Raw genomic sequence first — 22,241 nt, 5'->3', positions numbered from 1 at the left:
CGTTTAGAAATAAAACATGGTTTATATGTTATGTATATTTAATATTGCTGGAATCTGTTCTACTTTTCCTAATGCGTCCCATTTTTCTATTCAAGGCAGATGTTTGAAAGATGTCACCAGCTAGCCATGTTTTAGTACGTAACATTCTTTTTCGAAATTCCCACTATATATACATTCATGTGGTTGTTACCAGCCTTGGATACTTCCGAGCGAGGACACATTTTATGAAGTGAGTTCACTTCAGAAAATTAGCATGTTACCAGCCTATGATACACTCGAATGATCTTGAACCACACAGACCACATATTAGGCCACCGTCATTCTCGTTTATTTTCAAAAGTTTACCAAGCATTACCTAACATTCAATAGTTTTTTATGTTTTATTACTTTGGTATTGATTGTGAGTTACTCCATTAATGGACGCATGGAACATTCTATAAATTTGTAGTAAGTTCAAGACTCATTATGTATGCTGATGTAATGGTCTATTTATAGACAATGCGGGTATATATTGGGGAGTTGTTCAGCACTGAGATCAGATCGGAGATCTCGTTGAATTGTATTGGAGTTTAAGTATCTAGTTATTGGAGTAGTGGAGTTTTACCGCGTTATTGTACTTGATGTTTGCAGAGTATAATAATACCAGTACCAGTTGAAACCTCATCTGTTGGCTCCGTATTCGTATTTTATCATCGCCGCCAGGGAAGTCTTTCTGTTACTGTTGCCATTTTGGTATTTGAACCATCACACCTGTACTATACCAATTACGGTAATATTACGTTGCGTGTGACAACGAATACCACGTGACCCATGACCCTATAAAGACGGGAGTGATTTCATTCTCGGTTGTCGTCGTCGGTGGTCGGCGTCGGTCTTCGTCGTCGGTCGGTGATCTCGGTCAGTTGTGGTTGTCCAACAACATGTATCTTCAGGCGTAGCCATGAAACCGTCACGTAGCAACCAACTTATGTCAACATATTGTACTGTATCTACCTGATTGAATCCTTCACAATAAATGACGCGTTATAACTACAACTATACCGTGTGTCCTGAATTATTTCCACAAGTAACAACAGAAAAAAAAGCTTACAACTCTCTGACATAATCGTGAGAATTTGATAGCACACGGATCAATAGACGACAATATATCACGGTTTTGGGTGTTTAGAAGTGGGTTCCAAACGTGAATAATACAAAGTAGGGTGAAATCCTCGTCTCCGTGGTGGATGTACCTTAAATATATCATTACCCAGTATGTGTATCTTTTTTGTTTTATACTGCAAATGTTGCGATATTTAAAGTCATTTCCATGTAGTAGTATAGTACACCTTGTGTACTCTGCAAGTAGTTCTATACCATATCACATGTACTGTACTGAGTTATGGGATTTATATAATGCATATCACTACATGGTGACGTCACACATAAAGGATAATGTGTCTGGGTAAATGTTAATTATATATAACCCCCCGGCATTTTATTATCAACGATAGTTTTAACATAGAAACACTGTGGTTTGTACGATGTTTGTTTTTCTTGAAACCTAATGGTTCATTGCAAATTAGTTATACTTTTTTATGACGGTTCGTTGCGAATCGTCTCTCCAGTCGCACTATGTACTCATGCTTGTCGCCTATTGTTTATGTAGCGAGCTATACGTTGCCCCGTCGATTGTATAGTGTAAATGTGCCCTATATGAGACAGTGCACGAACTTCGCGGTGTATAGCATTCCGCTACCACCAATCCATTCATGCATGCATCTATTCGCATACTAACAAAAGAAAACAATCACCTCACGGTAGTCAGTAGGTCACTGACATTTATGAGAACTCGACAATTGCAGTCGTTTCTTTGGGATCACAAATTCAGTCGTGACCAGGACACATTTTCAAATGCTAGCTGACTTTTAGTCAAACCCAGCTCATTATATAAATATAAAATATTAAATATATAAACGTTATATTCGTGGCAATTGTCGTGAAAATCTGGGGATGCCGATATCAATCCACCGCCGCTGTTTATTTATACTATACGTGGCTATTTATTAGTACTGAGATATACTATTCGTACGACCATGTCGCTTTGTCCAACACAGTGCATACATGTATACGCATTGTGTATACAATTGGGAAGGCATCAAATAATCTTTTAACATCAAATAATAACCCACATCGTCCATGAAAAAAACGTACAATGGTTCTTTCAATTCCAATCGGTAAGCATATGAGCTACTGTACATTACAGCCCCAGTTCAGACCCTCAGGGGCTGTGATTAAAACTAGTGATTGGCTTACTTGACTTCATTGGTTATTAAACATAATTACGTTTCAATGCTTTCTCAGAGACAAATATTTCGCTTATAAAACAATTCTATTCGACGTATCACACTTGTAATTAACACAGTACATTAGCGTTCTCTATGGTTGCATGATCCTATAGCCAAACAGTTTACGCACTATGTATTTGTTGACATCATTCATCATATAAACGTAAAAAGAACGATGAAACAAACGGATCGCAAGCGTGGAAATAAGGTCAACAAACAACGCACAACGTTACGGAAGGACGCCATTTTGAATCAAAGCTTGACCTGTGTCACGTGGCTGACAACCGGTGTCAGGGTATTTCGCGGGATGTTCGCTATGGGTCCCATGCAACATATACCTTGCGTGCAATACACCGTGCGCTGCGTGCGACACAGATCAGATTTGCTATAATTAGATAGAGATAGAGAAATTCTGACGTCACTGTATATTTTATGGTGGAAGTGACGATATGTATAATATAAGGTGTGCGTATTGCAGCTAAATGCGATTACGGGTAGTAAATTAACTTTTCTAGCCTATATTCAATCCGAAATGTGTTCAATAAAAACTACGTATATCAGAAAAAGTGAAAAAAAGTTAGTGTCATAATAGAAACAATTTATGATTTTGAGCAAAACTCTCACTGCGTTTAAAATATTTTAGTAGACTTTTAGTAAATCATTTACGATTTTGCATAGTAGTAAAGTGGTCTGAAAGAAAATAACCTGTCTGTTTCAATCAGTACGCGTTCTCGGTTGACCGTGGAACGCCGGCTAGAATATACCATGTACACAGCATTTACAGTGGTCGACCAGTGAACAGTAAATTATTTGGCATATTTTATGGTTCGTCGAATACGAGATTGGACTCTACTGTAAAATCAAATGCGCCACACGTTTCGTGTTTGGTCGCTGTTATTGTGTCATTGGTAGAAACAATGTAACTAGGGACGAGTAGAAATTATAAACTAGTATGCTGTCGATATTAGCAATGAGCGACATGGCTACTCCGTCAATTCATCAATATGTAAGCCCTGTTTTGTATATTCAACAATGCATGACCTTCGTAGTATGTAGCATACCTCTGGTATTGGTCCCTTCAAATATGTTAATTACCTCGCCAATGGGCATATTTACAACAGAAAACAAGCACCTGACAGTAGTCAATTGGGCAATCACAGTTTCATCGGGATCGTGCGTTCATACTTGACCAGAAAAAATTTTTGAGCTCGTGTTGTAAACTATGCTAAAGTGCAAGCGAATCCTCACCTGCCAGTTAGCGTTGTTGGCTATCGCTGTATCGATAGTCATGGCCGAAGGTAAGTCGGGGTCGATATTTCGTACTAAGACCTGTGCCAACGCCACACCCATACAATAGTGCAGACTCATTGGTATTACTGACAACCGCGTAAATGTAAACATACATTACGTGTAGGTAAACAATCAATATGCTTGATACATTTCATTCCATACTTGACATAGAGATCAAGCAAAGTAGACATATCGTCACAATTATGTTACCTCTGTCATGAATTTGTTTTTGCGTATCTGTTAACCGTTGATTATTAGCTGAATTGCTGTGTTATGTCTGTCATCGTTTAGGCCTATTTGAAGTTTTGGACGGAACTTGGCTCAGTGATTTGGAACTAATTACGAGATAATCGTCGCCATTCTGACAGTTTATATTCATAGTTATTAATGTAGTGAACGATTAATCAAAAGATATGACGTATTCAGTACTTAGTGTGATTGGCTTTATGATTGAAGGTTACGCCCTAGAGTTTTTTTACTGCTTTGTAATTGGTTAGAGTTTTGAAAATGAATAAAGAGAGTTTGAGTTGGTCTTGGCGAATACTCCACGATAGACGCAGAAGAGAGAGAGTGCAGCCCTGGGCAGTCGAGAGTCCGAGAGAGTCCAGGGGCGAGCCTTGAGGCAGTCCAGTCTTGGGCGAGTCTTGGGTCAGCCTTGGATAGTCTTGGGGACTTTTCCCCAGGGCGCTGTGTCTTATAGAGTGCTCGATTGACCGACTAAGACGAGAGCTGAAACGTATTTCGTTGTGTGTGTCTTATTTGACTGTAAAGTTAAAGTGACTTTCCCGATCCCGTACTTCAAGGGGACGAGATAGAGAGACGAGACGAGTTTCCCCCCTGACAAGTGTGGAGAACCCGAGAGTACAGAAATTTCCCCCTGATACGTGGTGTGAGAACCCTGGGCATTGCGTCTTACGCACATTGACATCCTGTGAAGAAAAGTGAATGGCGAATGTGTGTCTTTCTTGCGAACCGAACTAACTGGCTCGATGGCAGAGACGACTCAGAAACTGCGCTTGACGACTAACGGTTTTACCCGAACGACACCGATGTACAACGCTGAAGAGATGAAGACTTCTGAACCCCTTATGAAGGACGAGTACCGGATAGGACTGTATAATTTAGAATTGAGCGACATTAAAGACAAGAGATGAAAGAACGACCCAGAATAACGCGACAAGAGAAGAGACGCTTATAGACTTTGACTTTAGCTATTTGCTTAGAGAACCGCTGGTTGGACACTGTAACGGACACTGTGTAACTTAAGACGTTGAACTCTTTTCCAGAACCCTAACACTATTGCTCAGTAATGTAATGTATTGCTGTTTTTTTTCTATTGTTTTTACCGTTTTTTTTTTTTTTTGTGATGTTGAATTGTATGTATGTAAGCGCCCAGATCTTTGTTTTGAACTGATATTTAGTGACGTGCGAGGTCCTTTATAACGATTTAAGCGCGTTTCAGTGGACAAGTATTTGCAACACAGTGTTTTGAGTTTTGTGAAGTTTATGAGTTTATGAGTTTATGAGTACGGATTATGAGGGGGAAAGTAATGCCCCAATATGTTTTTCAGAGTCTTGAGATTTGTCGATGTACAGAGATACCGACGTTTTAAGAGTTGTTTTTGTTTATGTGTTGTTTTCCGGAATACTTCTGACGCTTTTTGAGTTTAGAGCACCTTTGTAACGTTTTTTAATGTCTTTTTGGAATGAGAGGTGGTGCGCTTATATACGTATTGTTTGATAACACAAGGTTTTGTTCATGATTGACAGGATTATATGTAACTCAGTAGTTTCTATCGTTTTGCCTTTTTCCCCGTCTTTAATTGCCAGAGGAGTAATGTGTTATGAAAGCGACATTTGTCTTTGCATTCTGTTTCCACGCCGTATGACTTTTGTTTAGATTAATGACTTGTGAATTCAGTTGAAGTTTATAAGCGTATATGAAAGGAATTTGATTAATAGCTTTTTATTCATTGTTTATTAGTTACCGCTTTGCAATGCTTTAACCGAGAGACACATCCCTGGTAATCACGTGATCATGCTGTCGACTGCAGCGATTGGCTGATCGCATGGTTACACCGCCACGCCTTAGTTTTTTTTTTTACCTTTTGATATAGAGTTTGTAACTTTAGTAACGGAGACAGTGCAGCGAAGTGTTACCTCAGCGAACTATTTGAGAAAAGTGAGTCGATTGGTAGCCTTTCCCTTGTTTTTGATTTATAACCGTTGATATTTGAGACTTTATAACCATTGTATTTAGACTTTATAATCATTGTACTTAATTAGTGTGTTTTTCTCTTTTTGATTTATCCTTTTTATTAGTATTGTATTTAACCGTATGACGATGAGTGGCTGACGGTATCTTTGATTTGTGAACGTGCAATACCGAGAGGCATATCTCAGTTTGGGTGAAGGGATGTGTCATGAATTTGTTTTTGCGTATCTGTTAACCGACTTAATTAGTTGATTATTAGCTGAATTGCTGTGTTATGTCTGTCATCGTTTAGGCCTATTTGAAGTTTTGGACGGAACTTGGCTCAGTGATTTGGAACTAATTACGAGATAATCGTCGCCATTCTGACAGTTTATATTCATAGTTATTAATGTAGTGAACGATTAATCAAAAGATATGACGTATTCAGTACTTAGTGTGATTGGCTTTATGATTGAAGGTTACGCCCTAGAGTCTTTTTACTGCTTTGTAATTGGTTAGAGTTTTGAAAATGAATAAAGAGAGTTTGAGTTGGTCTTGGCGAATACTCCACGATAGACGCAGAAGAGAGAGAGTGCAGTCCTGGGCAGTCGAGAGTCCGAGAGAGTCCAGGGGCGAGCCTTGAGGCAGTCCAGTCTTGGGCGAGTCTTGGGTCAGCCTTGGATAGTCTTGGGGACTTTTCCCCAGGGCGCTGTGTCTTATAGAGTGCTCGATTGACCGACTAAGACGAGAGCTGAAACGTATTTCGTTGTGTGTGTCTTATTTGACTGTAAAGTTAAAGTGACTTTCCCGATCCCGTACCTCAAGGGGACGAGATAGAGAGACGAGACGAGTTTCCCCCCTGACAAGTGTGGAGAACCCGAGAGTACAGAAATTTCCCCCTGATACCTCCATACGTTGCAGGTCACTGGGGATTCATATCACATCGACGTACAACGTCTGAGACTTATTCCCATATCCACCTTCTATACAGTCCGTCCATGTGTAGTTGCGGCTGACCTTCAGTTATATCTGCAGCTCATTAAAATTAAAAATGCAAAAACGGCGTTTTCGCGGCAATTGTCCTGCGGTTAGATGAAAATCACGAAACCGCGCATCAAACTGCCGTCAAAAGATGTTTTTTTGTTATGTTATATATATACATTGTTTGTATATATAAATATATATATATATGTACGAGCTTCGTGCAAACTTGGTGCAGCCGTACGTATTTATGTAGTTATATACTTTCGTGCTCCATATGCACATTACAATTAAGCATACAATAAGCGTACAATTACACATTTTCATTAATAGTACTGAGATGCACGCTTCGTACATTTCACTTTGTCAAACACAGTGTATGATGCAAGTAAAATGAGTGTACGCATTGTGCAGTGGCGGCGGAATCGAAAGGGGGGGGGGTTCTTCATTGCCAGTCGATAAGCATATGATCGACTGTACATTAAAATATAAAACTGGTGATTGGCATGTTCACCTAGAATGGAGTACCCTCTACTGAAAACTATATGTCATTGATTTGAAATACAATTATTATGGGTTCAATGCTTCCACAAAGACACGGCAGAGTAGCGCCCTCTATGGTTGTATTCAAACATTCTACAACCCCCCCCCCCCACAATCGTCTCAATGTTACTCATCTCATGTATAATCATTTTTACAAGACATCCGAACGTTTTGCAAAATAAGATATAATATTACGAGATATTACGAGATATTATTATTATTTGTGCCCGAAGTAATTTGATGCATAAAGGAGTATAACGTGGAAATATTTAAATGCAATCACTGGTAGTAAGTATAATCTTCAACCACACACTCATATTTAATAACAAAAATAACTACGTCTGTTCAATATACATATATTCATAAGTCCGATATTAAACATCAGTTGCCTTTTACAATGCCAGCACAATTCTCTCATTGATGAAGTTCAAAACTATGAAGTAAGCAATTTCCTATCTCGTAAATTGTCCTTGCCAGCTTTCCACGTTAGCATTGTTTTGAAGTGCAAATTAAATGGGGTCATTATTAAGACTAAGTTATTGATAGCTAACTAAATAATATCAAACAGTCAGGTACTGTTTGTCAGTTTCAACAGTATTATCATTGTGCATTTCAGAGGAGGACTCAGATATATGGTGTTTGGTAGATACGGAGTTCGTCAAGTCAGTACAAGGATTCAGTCGCACAGGCTATGTACCGACAAACAATGAGGGATTGTCATTGTCCAGATCTGGCGTTAATGTCGGCTACGGTGTCGACATCGGCAATCTCGATGCAGAATACTTCCGGGAGTTAGATGTATCTGAAGAAACCATAACACTCTTCGAACCATACTTCGGGTTAAAGGTAAATAAAAACGAAATAGTTTATAACATAAATTGTGCTCTGAATAGATGAATCGATGAAAATTGAGTTTAAAAGTTGGTCAATATAATAATACGTAATCATTATAACACCTTCTCCTGCATGATCGACGCATCACTCAAAAGAGTATGAAGAAGAGTGTGACAATGGCAGTATTGGCCCCAGTTAGGGCGAGTACACAAGCAATGTCGGCCAGTGTTATTATGTCGAAATGCACTATAATAACGTTGGGTAAAATTTAGTATGTACAAAATAGTTCAATTCATTCAACCACATCATACACCATGTGTGTTATTTTGCCACCATCGCCAAAGTGATTGTACTACGATGTTGCAATATTTGTTTCAATATTACGTTTCCTTCTATAGTCTCTAGATTTAACAGAGAAGAATCTATGCCAGATATTATTGCATTTCGACGTAATACCTAAGGTCGTTTATCATGAATGGTACGCTGAGTGTCACTAGCCAGCTGTTTATGGATACGCCCCGTGTCAAAATAGTACTTAATTGAACCAAAACTGCAAGGGTTAGAGGTCTTCTTCAAATTCAGTCATTCATCTTTCAATCATGATGGTTCCTGTTTACAACCTAGAATCTACAGTGTTATTTATTGGTCGTCGTTTAGTGATTTTCTGGCAATTAAAATAATAATTTTTATTTTATCGCATTTGTACAATATCGCATTCAGTTTTTGAGAAGGTCAAGCGATTTTTTTGAATAATTCAATAACAAAAATACGCTAAGCATTCAAAGGAAATTTTCAAATTAATTTACTATGAGCGCAGAATCGCAGATTGAAAAATTCCGTTCAAATTACCATGTGCCAGAAAACATATCATAAATTCACCATTTTTTCACGTAGTTAATATATAATAACAAGTCTAAATGTTAAAAAATTATGTGATATTTGTATGCAATGCAAATTAATTGTTACACAAACTCAAAAGTCATCAATCAATGAGGACATCTTCCCTGTAACTCGTAATGGACTATTATATATGCAGTGAATCGATCTGATTGGTAGAAGACGCCCTCTCGTGTTAGAATCGCTAATTTCAACAAGAATCGTTTGTTATTGAAAATCAGTAAACTAACGGGTCGTTCCGACACCCGGCATTTATAATGCTTTTGAATGCATAACCCGTACTTTTATATTCTATATTACCTGTGTTAGGGAGCTGATGCTCAAAGTAAAGTGACTGAAGTTCCCTTAGAGTTAACGGAAGAGGAAGCGATGAGTATAGGTGACAAGCATATTGAACAGCAGATTACCGAATTGTCTGATGTATATGACACTGCGTTAGAATCTATCGGTAAGTATTAATCGCGTAATGTGCATCTTTTCCTTGCGTGGTGTCATTACAATATGGTGCAGAATTCGGATTAACCTGTGTCCTTATCAAAGCAATGGAACAGACGGCGTGTCAAAACGTATCACTTATTTCACTACGAATGCGTTTTCGTTAACACAGTATATTTGTGGAATCTGTAATGTTTAAGCTGTTGTATAGATCCCACATACGAGACTAACTGCCTATCACACTTTCAGAAGGCGACTTAGACGAATTCGAAGACTTAACTGTTTCTCAGCGGACCGTGATTTTCGACGTATTCTACCAGTACGGCAGCAACCCTGCACGATTTCCCACCTACTGGCGGTACGTGACAAACCAGCAGTGGGCCAACGCCCTATCGGAACTTCGGAACTTCGGAGATATATACCCAGAGCGAAGGATTAAAGAGGCCGACTTGCTAGAGTTTGATACAGGGTTGATTTCGGCATGTTCAGGTACGTGGTTTATGTACTAGTAGCGATAGCGCTCGGTTAATTATTCCCTTCGGTGAAGCATTTGCACATTTTGTACTTTTCGTTAATTTTGAGCAAACATGGTATATTTGGTGTTAAAAAGTTGAACATAGTTAGGTATGAGCATGCGCAGTTATATGCAGATCAATAACAAACGCAGTCATATTATAATAGAATACGAATTAAAGTTGTAATACGAGTATTACATATTACATATATTATTACATATTTGTATGCCCCTGTTACGTTTCTGTATTCATGATTGTTGTGTAACAGTTTAATCAATGCCTAACGTTCAATAACATTTTCAGATGCAACACCATGGGACTGTCTTATTAATAAAGATTTCATTCGGCAACAGCAAGGATTTAGTAGTACGGGGATCGTGCCAATTGATGGTGACGGAGCCCCACTCGAACAATCAGGTGTGAACGTGGGTTATGGAATTAATATTGGCGCAAAAGATGCCTCGTACTTTCAAGCGTTAGGACTTTCTGAAGATATCATAGAGCAACTAGAACCCTATTTTGGACTAACTGTAAGTTTCTTAGTACACAACCAGTATTAGATCGTTCTTTTAATAGGTAACATTTTAATATTGGTTATCACATTGTCAGAAATGAGTCGTGAATTCGAGAAGCTGCTTTGCATCATTGTCGCATACGACTTGTTTACCACCTCCGTGTGACTGAGAATGTTCTAGAACCGTACTGTGTCTGGGTGGAATTTTTAGAAGTTGGTGGAATAGGTAAAAGGACACTGTAGAAGGCAATAGAAGGTAATGGAACATTCTAGAAATTTGTAGTAAGTTCCAGACTCATTATGTATGCTGATGTAATGGTCTATTTATAGACAGTGTGGGTATATATAGGGGAGTTGTTCAGCACTGAGATCAGATCGGAGATCTCGTTGAATTGTATTGGAGTTTAAGTATCTAGTTATTGGAGTAGTGGAGTTTTACCGCGTCATTGTACTTGATGTTTGCAGAGTATAATAATACCAGTACCAGTTGAAACCTCATCTGTTGGCTCCGTGTTCGTATTTTATCATCGCCGCCAGGGAAGTCTTTTTGTTACTGTTGCCATTTTGGTATTTAAACCATCACACCTGTACTATACCAATTACGGTAATATTACGTTGCGTGTGACAATCATAAATCAAACTATACAATCTTACAACGCGAGACACTTAAGTGTTCATATTGTTGTTGCGCAGTGAGTAGAGGTGTCCACGAGCAGGACCGCACAACGTGTCTAATCCTAACGCATGCTGCCACTGCTATCACGGGGTAAACTCGTCTCGTCTCTCTATCTCGTCCCCTTGAGGTACGGGATCGGGAAAGTCACTTTAACTTTACAGTCAAATAAGGCACACACAACGAAATACGTTTCAACTCTCGTCTTAGTCGATCTTTTGTAGCACTCTATAAGACACAGCGCCCTGGGGAAAAAAAATCCCCAAAACTCTCACAAGGCTGAACCAAGACTCACCCAAGACTGGACTGCGTCAAGGCTCGCCCCAAGACTGGACTCTCGACTGCCCATGACTGCACTCTCTCTCTACTGCGTCTATCGTGGAGTACTCTTCAAGACCAACTCAAACTCTCTTTATTCATTTTCAAAACTCTAACCAATTACAAAGCAGTAAAAAGACTCTAGGGCCTAACCTTCAATCATAAAGCCAATCACACTAAGTACTGAATACGTCATATCTTTTGATTAATCGTTCACTACATTAATAACTATGAATATAAACTGTCAGAATCGCGACGGTTATCTGGTAATTAGTTCCAAATCACTGAGCCAAGTTCCGTCCAAAACTTCAATTAGGCCTAAACGATGACAGACATAACACAGCAATTCAGCTAATAATCAGTTAATTAAGTCGGTTAACAGATACGCGAAAACAAATTCATGACACATCCCTTCACCCAAACTGAGATATGCCTCTCGGCATTGCACGTTCATAAATCAAAGATACCGTCAGCCACTCATCGTCATACGGGTTAAATACAATACTAATAATAAAAGGTATAAATCAAAAAGAGTAAAACACACTAATTAAGTACATGTACAATGATTATAAAGTCTAAATACAATGGTTATAAAGTTTCAAATATCAACGGTTATAAAGCAAAAACAAGGGAAAGGCTACCAAACGACTCATTTTTCTCAAAACGGTTCGCTGAGGTAACCCGTCGCTTCACTTTCTCCGTTACTAAGGTTACAAACTCTATATCAAAAGGTCAAAAAACTAAGGCGTGGCGGTGTAACCAAGCGATCAGCCAATCGCTGCAGTCGACAGCATGATCACGTGATTACCAGGGATGCGTCTCTCGGTTAAAGCATTGCAAAGCGGTAACTAATAAACAATGAATAAACAAGCTATTAATCAAACTCCTGTCATATACGCTTATAAACTTCAACTGAACTCAAAAGTCGTTAATCTAAACACAAGTCATACGGCGTGGTAACGGAATGCAAAGATAAAGCTATCATAACACATTACTCCTCTGGCAAAAAAGACGGGAAAGTAAAACGATAGAAACTACTGAATTACATATAATCCTGTCAATCATGAACAAAAGCTTGCGTTATCAAACAATACGTATATAGGCGCACCAAACTTTCATCCCAAAAAGACATTAAAAACGTTACAAAGGTGCTATCAACTCAAAAAGCGTCAGAAGTATTCCGGAAACAACACGTAAACAAAAACAACTCTTAAAACGTCGATATCTCTGTACTCGACAAATCTCAAAACTCTGAAAAACTCGTGGGGGCATCACTCTCCCCCTCATAATCCTTACACATTAACTCATTAAAACTCCATAAAACTTCACAAAATTCCAAATCACTGTGTTGCAAATACTTGTCCACTGAGGCGCGCTTAAATCGTTATAAAGGACCTCGCACGTCACCAAATATCAGTTCGAAACAAAAATCTGGGCGCACTGATAGGTTGGTTCGTCGATGCACTCGAGTCATCACAGTAGTATGGCACTATTTGTGAAAATCGAAGCAGATCATTGGTGTCGGTAGTTAGGCGACACATATCACACGTGTCGGAAACACACACGTGTAAGATGTTTTTATTATTACCGCTGTGCCTCCCTACTCGTGCTCATTCTTCTACTCACTACGACGTGCGAACAAATTAAACGCTTCATTGTCCCTCGTTGTAATTCCTCTCCGTAAAGGGCACTGACGCGCTGGAAAAGTTGAATGAAACTCCTTTGGAAATAGACGACGAAGAGGCTGTTGATGTCAGTGACAGAGTTCTAAACCAACACATACAGGAGGTATCACTTTTGTATGACACAAGAGTGAGTGAATTAGGTAAGATAGCTAAGAGTTTCTCATATAATGTACCAAATTCACTTTTTGAAAATTAAATTATTATGTCCGTCAACGTACACGCAATTATGATAACTCTTAAAAGGGGGTCAATGAGTTGCTTATTCTACAATGTTATTTTACCAGACTACTATAGATACAAGAATATTAATAAAAAAATATTATTTTACAGGAGGTGACCTACTTGAATTCGAGGATCTGTCCATAGCTCAGAAAACGGTCATCGTAGACGTTTACTACCAGTACGGTGGACCCCCACAAAATAGGTTTCCAACGTACTGGGGATACGTGACTAATCAAGAATGGTCAAGCGCTTTAGAGGAGCTGAGAAATTTCCGCGATTCTTACCCAGAGCGACGAAACAATGAGGGAGATTTGTTAGAATACGACTCCGGGAAGGTTTCAAGATGTGTAGGTAAGTTGTTTTTCGTTCCAGCATTTCTCATTCCCGATAATGCATACTACATGAACGTTGTATTTATTTATTTATTTATTTATTTATTTATTTATTTATTTATTTATTTATTTATTTATTTATTTATTTATTTATTTATTTATTTATTTATTTATTTATTTATTTATTTATTTATTTATTTATTTATTTATTTACATTATATATAACGCATAACTCCCTATATTCAGTAATAGTTTGGCGGTACTAGAAATATATATCATTAGTATACACCTGTCACCGTAACGCCATAAGTTACAGCGTGCCGTAATATTGCGGTATTGCACTGCGTATTTTCATCCTACCGAATTCCAAATATGGAACGATTAAAAACAAACATGACAGCCCCAGAGTTTGACCGGACTCCATACAAAGAAGTTCGCTCAACCTGTTTTGTATTTCGTAATTCCCATGATGTATCCTTGAGAGGAATTTAAAATAATAAGGGTATTATGAGGATACCGAAAAGTATGCACTCAGACTGAACACGGTCACATCATGTGCGTCGGTCGATACTCCCGCTCTATTGTTTTCGTGCATACTTTTCGGTGTCCTTATGATAACCTCATAGTATCATAAATAGGTAGACTTGTTTACAGAAATTGTTAGTGTCATTCATTTAGAACCATCGGTGTGGGATTGTCTAATTTACAAAGATTTCATCCAAAAAAGAGAGGGGTTCGTCAAAGACGGTTACGTTCCAATGCTTAGCGATGGTACAGTCATGGGCCAGTCTGGTGTGCAATTTGGTTATGGGATCAATCTTGGTGGCCTTGATGAAGAATATTTCCGTAACCTTGGGGTATCAGAAGAACTCATTACCCTGTTTAGACCATATTTTGGACTTAAGGTAACGCCATTTTCTTATATTTGTTGTCAGTGTTGCATCAAGGGTTGTATATCTAAACTCGCGAAATTTAGTTTTAAAATATTTTCTCGATTGTTGAATCATAAAATGTTAATGTTAATGCGCATGTCAAAGATTCACTGTTAATTCAAAATGAACATGCATTCATATTGTCAAATTTTTTAGGTGTAGATAGTAATTTCTGAGACTACCAGCATAGGATCACAGTATATGTCAGGTCGTGCAACTTGTACTTATTTTCCGTCCCTATAACAATACAGTATAGCATACAGTTTGTTAAATTATACACAACTTATTTTGACAACAACTGGTTCAAATGAGGTTTACAGGAACAGACATTTTTATTTCCCATTGATTTTCATAAGGGTGACATATGCAACATATAGAGGGTATTTTATGAATGACACTACAATATTAAATTTCATAAACGAGTGTAGTAAGTTTCATTTCCGTTGTGCCTCTTGTGGGAAACAAATTAAAATTTTTACAGAAATTTAATAGATCTAATATTGTAAAGAAACAAATTTGATATGCTCTTTATCCCATGTATCATTTCGGAGCTTAAAGGCTTAAACAGTGATTGTAATATGCGTTAATCAATGCATCGTAGAGCGTTCTGGTCATTTGCATAACAAAATCGCCGTTCAGGAACATCGGACTACCGCTAGTTTACCCTATCACTATTACGAAATATATTAATTTTTGAAGCCAGCACTATATTCACGGTGTCGGGATGCATTGGTTACATGTTTTTAGAGTTAATTCAAACCGTAGCCACCAGACATTCCGTGAAACCCACCACTAGATATGAGTGAAACTAATTACTATGCGCGTAGACCTCAAGGTTGGGAGAATTTTATGCCACGTTTCAGTCGTATTTAAAGCTACCCAACATATAATTATAGTTCCTAATATTTCTTGATAATTTCTTTGCATATGTCATATTGACTATGCTTTTATGATATGACAATGTAACGTAGTTTCTAAGCGATATATGTAACATAAATGGTTTCAGCGAGATGAAGCCGTGCAAAAATTGGAAGAGATCCCGTTAATATTATCAGAGGAGGATTCGAAGATGATCAGTGATTTGGTAATGAATCAACATATTGAAGAGGTTGCTGGGTTGTATGATGCCAGAGTAGCGGAACTCGGTAATTACACACATGTACAATACATTCGTGCTATTAAACAATTGTCTATGTATTTCGATGTGGAACGGTACAATATGATATCTATCTTACAGGTGATGCAGAGCTCAAAGTATTCGCGAACCTAACCGTGGCTCAAAAGACAGTTGTCGCTGATGTGTTTTATCAGTACGGTGGTCCACCTACAACAAGATTCCCCAGATTCTGGGGTTTCGTAACAAGCCAACAGTGGGATGAAGCAATTGGGGAGTTGCGAGACTTCGGTGACGCTTACGCCACTAGACGGAACAATGAGGCCGATTTGCTGGAAGGTGACACAATGGAAGTTTCGCTGTGCCAAGGTATTATTACACGTTGTAATTAAAAAGTATATATGTTTTGTCGTATTCTATGATACTCGAAAAATATGTTTACAAGGTGTTCGACGATTCGCTATGATTTATCTGAATTCTCGTTTGCGTTGAACCTAATGTCCCTGTTAATTGTTTTCGTAAACGTTATTTTGTTCTTGGAAGATGACGACGACGAAGATGACGATAACGACGAAATTGGTAAGTTATTTCATATTATTATTTCTTTTGAAATCATTCGGATTTTTAAAGCTTGTTAAAATAATAAAGATTGTTGAAATGTGACTTCTCAGGCGTTTGATGGACACGTCTTATTCTCGCATGTACCATGTATTGTTACTTCACAGGAGTATGGGATTGCGATGTGGACAAGGCATTCATCAGAGGGTTGGATGACTTTAATACAAATGGCAACGTTCCCGTCGATAACGAAGGCAGCCCACTCACTGACAAAGGAGTGATGATTGGTGCAGCAATTGATTTAGGAAATAAAGACTCCGACTATTTTCGAGAAAGTGGCATATCCGAGGAGATAACAATGCAGTTATTGCCATACCTCGGTCTACGGGTCAGTTTTACATTATATTGCTATACGTGGGGGGGGGGGGGTCCATGATGTTATTTTGAATAACTAAAAAAATTTCGCGACCAGCAAATATTTATTCACACAAGCTTCACATGTAATAAATACTTATTTCCACGGAGGCAACACATCAAAATATATACATAACAACAATAACAAATCTTAATAACATTAACATAATATATTGATACAGGGTACGTTTTTAAAAGAAATAATAAAATTGTTTTCTTTTTTTTAGAAAAAAAAATTAAAATATTGCAGTGACTTACTCTTATATTAATTGAACTAGCATAGCATTTCAGAGGGATAGCGTACAACTATTTGAAATTTATTTTGCGATTGAAAAGTAAGAAGAAACCTGGTTGAGTGATTGTGGTTTTGATATATTGTGATAAAAGATGTTTTTAAACAATCGGAGCTATCTCCTTGTTATTTTATGCATCAGTACAGCTTTATGTAATTCCCTACAATTACGAAGAGACAGTCAGACTAGTTTTTTGAGCATGTCCTCTCTGTGTGTCATTTTATCAGCTGCCAGTATTAGTCTCGCAGCTGTTTTGAGGGATTTTGTAATTTATCAGCCTGAGGATGTTTTTATCTGCATTGACAATGATGACATAATGTTTGAGTAGTCAAACAATTGCAGAATCAAACTATTAAACATTGCCATTAAACAATTCCTAGATACACAGTACAAGATTCGTCGCATAACACCAACTTCCATTACACATAAATTTCGGTATGTTCTTCGTATGTGAGATTCAATCATTTCTACCTTTAATTTGTTTAAAACCAATAGTTATAAGCTGCGATTTAGTATCACTTAGCACTTAGCAATGATATAAATATGATGATGATGATAATGAAAGTTCACTCGTAACCTTGACTTCGAGCTCAGATGGTGTTGCTGGGCAATGTCAAGTGCTATATCTTCTGCATACATATTAATGATAGTATACACTATACTATCTGGAATTCCATTTAGATAAAGTAAAAATATTAGTGGGCCAACTAAAAAGTGTTGAATGCTTACGGAGGTCTATGAATGAAACACCTAGACTTTCCCTAGATTGATGTCACGTGGCCATTTATCAGAGATGTCACTGTGGAATGGTGTTTTCTGAAACTTGATCAACAACTTGTAATTAGTTTGTTTTCTTCTAGAAATGGTGAAGTTGAACAGCCCTATAAAATAATACTAGGAATATTGTTATGGCTCTATAACTGTTAGTGACTGTTGCAGTGGGATCTGATAAATACACTGGGATTATTTTGGCCCTTTTCCATTCTGAGCCCAACCCCCCATTTTTAGTAAAACATCAATTTGATATGCGGCGGAGACTCTATTTGACTTGCTCCCATCTTTAATAGGCGGGAACTTATACCATCTAAACCGTTTGTAGTATTATCATCAATTAAATGAGATAATTTAGTCTTCGTTCCATAGAAAAAAATCAAAAGTCAAATATATTTTTCAATTGAAAAATATTACTCTTTTAAAGGATATAATTGTATTGGGAAATTTGCTAGCAAGATTCTGTCCCATGGTATTAAAATAATTCCTCGGCTTTGTTGTGTGTCATCTGTAACAAGACCGACAGTGCCGTGTAAGAGTTATATTTTCTATTTTTTCCTTGAATTAGTTGATTGATTTTGTCCGGATAGCCGAAGTATACCTTTCTTCTTCCGATTTAAGCATTATTGTTATCCGATTACTGTGATATTTCTATAATAGTCGGAAATACGGGGATTTTTTTGTTTGGTAAATAAAATAGTATCAATCATGAAAAGAATGTATTATATTTTTGTTGGTTTGACACCATCGTTGGTTTATGTGAAATACCGATAATTAACCCATTAAGTTCACTGCTTCTCACGTCATGAAAATATAAAGGATTACTTGTGAAAAAAAAAATCTAATCTGGCTCAACAAATGTTTGCAATTTAGTGATATCGGAGTGCACTGTGGGAAATCAATTAGTGGTCATGTTCGACAAACTAAGTCACTTTAAGATACATAAATTCGGTGTTACATTCTCGTGATGATTAGGAAATGTTTAGCATGTAATAGCTCCATGCGCTGTTTATGAACTCATTATGCTGTCAGTAAACTCGTAATATATTACGGATGTCGTTGTATTAAAGCGCCGCGTCGTCTTCGATATAGGTCCAATGCTTTAAGTATCAAATACAGCGCTTGCTTACAGGAAATCCGGACGCCCACTGGGCGACAACTGTGCCGCGTTTTTGTCAATGACACTGTGTTTATAATAACTTACCTAGGGTGTTATCGCTTAGAGTAAATCATTCGGCTGTTATTTTATGTACATGCTCTACAACTACATTGACACAGTCTTTTTTATGAACCCATCTAGGGTGTCCTTGCATACAATAAATCACTCGACCAACCCTTGGATTTGACGGAAAGTGATGCAATTGAACTGAGTGACAGAATTATGGACAGGCGCATCGATGAGATGGTACGAGAGTATAACTCACGAATTGAACAGCTGGGTAAGACGTGACATTCGTATTTTTACGAGAGAATTCAATAAATACATTCTTGATGTATATATGCTTAGCTCTTCAAACTATTACAAAAAAATAAATTTAAATGTCATAATATATCATACTTACATTTTTTATTATATAAAAATTCCGTTTGTAGTACATACATTTATTGTAACAAATTAAGATATTTTCGCGTTATTATACAATGTTTAACAAAATTGTAGTTGGAAAAAATGTGTCTACCCAATGGCCACTTTAAATACATTAAAAAGTATAACAATGCACTTAGTTACTTAGTTGAGACATAAAGGTCACAGTAGTCCATGTGAATATGCTGTTGAATAATTAAACACAATGCTTGGCACGCTATTTGTAGGCCGTGTTGGCTATGCACTGTTAACATCGCTGCGCTCTACCATAAGCAGTACACATTAAAACATTAAAAAGGTATATGTGATCGTTTATGTTTTATGTAGGATTTATCTCAGTTTTTTATTCTTTAGTTAGCGATGGAATTTCAAACTTGAGTAGCTGCAACAGTTTCTGTCCTTTTTTATTAGCAAGAAAATGGCGTACAGTTATTTTTATATAATGTTTCTTGTTTTCGGCTTGTGCTCACGAAGTTGTTAAAAACTTGAGTAGGTGTAATTATTTGGTTAACGCCCTGTTTAATACATTGTTATAGTACCAGATGTCTTAATATATAAGGCATCAATATAGTGTACATTTTCACAAGAGACAAACGTCCAGTTTGAACATCCGTAACCGCCTTCGAAATGTTAATAATGTCTAGGCAAGGCTGTCTAAATCTAAAAACATAAAACAAAAACGGACACGCTTTTTGGGGTTGCGAATGCCCATAAACCTGCATCACACCTTAATCGTGCATTAATATACACCTTTTTCTACATCGTTTTTATCAAGGTGGCAGTCGCAAGGAATTCAGTGAGTTGACCGTAGCCCAAAAAACCGTAATTGCTTCAGTATATTACCAATATGGCGGCCCGCCTGTGTTTCGATACCCCAAATACTGGGGATTTGTCACTACGCAAGACTGGGATGGTGCACTTGCAGAACTGAAGGACTTCCGGGATAGATATCCAACAAGAAGAAACAAAGAAGCGGATTATCTAGAGGATGATTCAGGAGACACCACGCTGTGTCCAGGTATTAAGTGCATCAATACACGTTTTAATTTAAGTTACTCACTCTGACGACGAAACACGAGAGTGGCATTGCGATGACGTAAACGTGCCACCCATTTACGTAATGAAAGCGCGTCGTTAATGTGTCAACAAAATACTGACTGGACAATCACGTGGCACGATTTATCCCTTTGACACCGTCGATAAAATATATATAACTTTTGAGTTATAGGGGATATTTTACTATGTCATATGACTGACATTATTTAGCCCTGCAAAGAAATATGGCTTTATATACAATACAATACAGTTTGTTTAAAGCTGTATTATCCGTTTTTTTTTTGTGGCATAAATTTGTTAAGAAACAAGTCAGGGAATTTGTTTGATAAACACCACTTCTCAAGTTGTCCTGTCCGTTTCTCTCTAAATTTAGTAATATGTAGTAAAATGAGTCACGAATTGTTATGCGAACTTTACCAATTTAATTTTTATAATTTATAATACCTATAAACCCGACATGCAACGCTGTGTCGAATGCTGATTTAGAATACGCTCAACACATTCGAATAGCTTAGGAGGTATGACATGTTCCATATGTTTTGCTAGGACGCAGTGGAAACGGATGCGATGAAATTTAATATAACATAATTTAACACATATGTCCAAGAGCGAAAATAATGTTGATAGATAATACAGCTTTAATATATAGTAAGTATCGTACTCAATTGACCTGCAGTTTCTGTGACGTGACTGTTTGAGATCACATCACTGGCAACTGGATTCCTAGTATAGTTTGTCGTCGTCATTTCCGATGGGTATTCGACCAGTTAACAGAACGTAATTGGTCTCTACGGATGAGGAGTCGCCCGCTTGTGTAAGCCTTCTGGATATCTTAGATTACATTTCATATACTACTGAGTGTTGTTTGTTGCGATATAAATACGTCAGACTATAAACACAAGAATGTTGTTTCCTATGTTTCAGAACCAACTCGGAAAGCGGTCTCAGCGGGAAGATGTCAGGCAGAAACCAGCCGTACCCTCATCATATTAATATTTGTTACAGTTTTAATAATTAGATTACTCTAAAGATATACGGATACAAATTATATCGCCATTTTGAGGCAATAATCTTAGTCAATATGTGTCTGGTGCAAAATAATATAATAATTGCGAGCTCATAAATGAAAATAACTTACTTTGTTGTGTAATTATTAATGTTTTAACAATATATATTCAAAAATGCTCATTTAGTGTTGCTATGGTGAGATACCTTATAGTTTCTATTTTTATATAATAAATGATTATGGTGATGTAAGAACGTTGATAAATGTCTTTTCTTTGATCTAACGTCAGTTGGTATTCGATGTTATTTCAGCGTGCGTGTGGTCCCGTCATAATTACAATACAAACACCGTGACCTCGTGACCACAATTTGAAAGGCGGTCGTCACGCCGCGTTCTGGTCGATGTGGGACTCATAACGACGAACACAACGCGTGTTTGTTTACATGAAATTTGAACACGCGCTGCAGACAACCACCGCTCTTTAAATTAGTTGTAACACGGCTGTCACAAATCGGTGAGTTTCCGGCAAATCAAATGTTAATGTGAATACGTGCAGATTAATTTTTAGCCAATGTGTCACATATTTGGATTTGTCGGTACTTTGACTCATAAACCATGGCATAACCAGGTACGGTATATATCCATCTTATTTCTAGAACGCCCGTTGAACAATTCATGGTGGTGCAAATATCGTATGTGTCAAAACAAAGAATTTAATAATTCATTAACAGTTTATATGACATGTGTATCAA

The 22,241-nt window shown here is 37.5% G+C and overlaps 1 protein-coding gene across 1 annotated transcript; it reads left to right on the top strand.

Annotated features, from left to right (window-relative positions):
• The first annotated feature begins 3,615 nt into the window (after positions 1 to 3,615).
• On the top strand, positions 3,616 to 21,753 carry LOC100370085 (uncharacterized). Its single transcript, XM_078013891.2, has 15 exons — positions 3,616 to 3,625; positions 7,952 to 8,181; positions 9,376 to 9,514; positions 9,751 to 9,990; positions 10,320 to 10,546; positions 13,208 to 13,346; positions 13,537 to 13,779; positions 14,439 to 14,665; positions 15,699 to 15,837; positions 15,930 to 16,175; positions 16,350 to 16,385; positions 16,532 to 16,752; positions 19,143 to 19,281; positions 20,203 to 20,445; positions 21,408 to 21,753. Exons 1-15 carry the CDS (start codon positions 3,616 to 3,618, stop codon positions 21,509 to 21,511), a joined length of 2,583 nt encoding a protein of 860 aa, XP_077870017.2. The 3' UTR covers positions 21,512 to 21,753.
• Positions 21,754 to 22,241: the final 488 nt, after the last annotated feature.

The sequence above is a fragment of the Saccoglossus kowalevskii genome, chromosome 11 (genome assembly GCF_978046115.1).
Source record: "Saccoglossus kowalevskii chromosome 11, keSacKowa6.1, whole genome shotgun sequence".
In the NCBI taxonomy this organism is placed as follows: Eukaryota; Metazoa; Hemichordata; class Enteropneusta; family Harrimaniidae; genus Saccoglossus; species Saccoglossus kowalevskii.
Note: the sequence above shows the minus strand (reverse complement) of the source record. Positions and strands in the feature narration are given on the sequence as shown.